The sequence below is a fragment of the Centruroides sculpturatus genome, unplaced genomic scaffold (assembly GCF_000671375.1).
Source record: "Centruroides sculpturatus isolate CEXI.00-Female unplaced genomic scaffold, Cexi_2.0 scaffold150, whole genome shotgun sequence".
In the NCBI taxonomy this organism is placed as follows: domain Eukaryota; kingdom Metazoa; phylum Arthropoda; class Arachnida; order Scorpiones; family Buthidae; genus Centruroides; species Centruroides sculpturatus.
In genome coordinates, this window is record NW_019384512.1 from 685,855 (window position 1) to 688,620 (window position 2,766).

The window sequence follows — 2,766 nt, forward strand, 5'->3', positions numbered from 1 at the left end:
TGCAGATGCTTTCATTTTGTACTATGCAATAATTATTCAAAAATATGTTGCTAAATACCTTAAAACATTTCACTACCAATGTTCTTAAATTCCACATTTACAATAAACATCAAAATCTGTACAGTGAATTTCAAAGTAAACCAATGCTACATGAATGACAAGTTTCCTTTGGAAGTTCAATTGCATAAAATTTTTTTCATATATTTCATTCACTAAAATGCTGAATATCTAAGGCATCAAAATAAGAAAAACTTAGACATAACTTTTCACTATTCTCTATTACTATCATTACAGCTCATACACTAAGCTTGCATGTTTCTTTGTTCATTTTCAATGAATTATATAAACAGTGTGCAACATATTCACCAATGCACACAAATTTTTGACTATTTTCTTCAACCTGTATTGTATCTATATACAGTATTTTAACACAATCAAATTTGCTCAAAACATTATCTAGTACAGTTTCAGCAAAACAGCTATTCACACTTTAACAAGATGAAACAAATGAATTGAAAATTCTCCTAGTGAAGCTGATCTCATTTTTAGTACACTACAAAGTTTTAATTTCCTTTCAAATTCTAGAAATTGCTCCACTGATACATAATTGCTACAACTCATCTGTCTGTCTTGTACAAATCAGCCCTCTAATTTATGACTGGAATTTCTGTAGCCATATATATCTCTACTTTAAATTATGAAAAATATATTTACACAAATCTGTATAACATTCAACAGTATGAATAAGAGCAGTTTAAGTTTCAGATGTCAATTTTCCAGTGAATGCTGAAGTTTGCCAAACTCTTATAGAAACACCAAATTCTTCTAAAAGTTGTTTTGGATCATCATGTCCAAAAATAGGGCAGTCAGAATCTCTCAGATGTTTTCCTTTAAATGGATTCTTAACATTAACAATTTTCCATCATCAAATAATAAGTTTTAAAAAGATTATTCCAACAGAATAGTCACCTTCATTTTCAGCTTTCTTTCTTACTAATGCTACTACACATTTTTCATGAAATATTTTCATTGAGAGACATTCTGTTTTTCAAAAGATCAATAAAGAGCCTTTCTTGTGAGTGCAGGAGCTTCAAGTAAAAAAACGTTTCTCTGGCTCATATAGCTTTATAAGATCTTGCTTCTTTAGTATAATACATACAAGTTATTGAAATTGAATCACATTGTCTAATTTATTTAGCTGTTTAATCTGAACTGCTGAAAGATGATGATCAATTTCTGGGATATTAAAGATAATGTTTTTGACATTTAGTCAATACACATTTTAATAAATGTACAGTATCAAATAAAAACAATTCCCTTTCATTATTGATAGGATTCCTTATTCTGATTTTCAAAGATCTTCCACCCATGTGCTGAAACTTTCCTTTGTTTACTCTATTGTTATCTGATATAAGGCATAGATATACAGGGTGCTTCAAAAAAATGTATACACACTTTGAACTATTGTAGTTTTCCCGCTCTACAAGGCTAATGTTATATTTCTTCGCCAGGTGGCAGCATAATCGTCCCTCTATGTTATATTATCAGTTGGAATTTGTAATATCAACATGGGGGACGTACGTTTGAGTTTTGAAGAACGTAAGCAGGTTATTAAGTGGTACTGGAAGTTTGAAAATGTAAATGAAGTTCAAAGACAGTGGAGAAGGGAGTATGATACAGAACCACCTTCAAGATTAACAATTACACGCATACGAGACAAATTCGAAGTTCATGGAACAGTGTGTGATGTGCATAAAGGTCATTCAGGTCGGCCTCGAACAGCTACAAGTGATGAGTCATCAACGGCAGTCTTGGAACTGTTTCAACGCTCTCCTAACAAATCTTCAAGGCAAGGGGCATGTGAAAGTGATGTAAGTGCTAGCAGCGTGCTACGCATTCTGAAGAGAGGCAAGTATCGTGTTTACATTCCAAGGCTGGTGCAACAGCTAAATGACGACGATCCAGATCGAAGGTTGCAATTTTGTGAATGGATTCAGGAGATGGTGATACGTAAACCGGGATTTATGGGTAGCATCATTTGGTCGGATGAAGCCCAATTCAAACTTAATGGAACTGTCAATAGGCACAATTGTGTTTACTGGTGTGAAGAAAATCCTCACATTACAATTGAAAAAGCTGTAAATTTGCCTGGTGTAAATGTGTGGTGCGGTTTGTCTTCAAGGGGACTCATTGGACCTTTTCGATTTGAAGGCACTGTAACTGGTATTAATTACCTAACAATGCTTGCTGATTCCATATTTCCTGCCATTCGTGCATTATACGATAATGATGATTTTTATTTTCAACAAGATGGTGCTCCGCCGCACTATCACAGGGACGTACGAGCTTACCTGGATCAAAATTTGCCGGGCCAGTGGATAGGACGCAGGGGGCCAATCGAGTTTCCACCACGCTCTCCAGACCTTACACCACTGGATTTCTTCTTGTGGGGCACAGTAAAAGATGAGGTGTACAAACGTAAACCACGTAACCTAGACATTCTTTGGAATGAGATTCAAGCAGTGTGTAGAGAAATCTCATTGGACGTTTTGATACGATGTACAGAATCTGTGGTGACTCGTACTCAGAATTGTATTGATGCTGCAGGTCACCAATTTGAACAGTATTAACATTTGTTATTTATGTTTCATTTACATTGGACTTTCAGCTTTCTATTTTCCTGAAATTTAACTTTGTAGAACGGTAAATAAATTTTCTATGGAAGTTCAAAGTGTGTATACATTTTTTTGAAGCACCCTGTATATA

At 34.5% G+C, this 2,766-nt stretch overlaps 1 protein-coding gene across 1 annotated transcript; it reads left to right on the forward strand.

Annotated features, from left to right (window-relative positions):
• Positions 1-1,429: 1,429 nt before the first annotated feature.
• On the forward strand, positions 1,430-2,756 carry LOC111622470. The gene has a single exon (XM_023364855.1). The coding sequence runs from the start codon at positions 1,569-1,571 to the stop codon at positions 2,628-2,630; it is 1,062 nt and encodes a 353-aa protein (XP_023220623.1). The 5' UTR covers positions 1,430-1,568; the 3' UTR covers positions 2,631-2,756.
• The last annotated feature ends 10 nt before the right edge of the window (positions 2,757-2,766 follow it).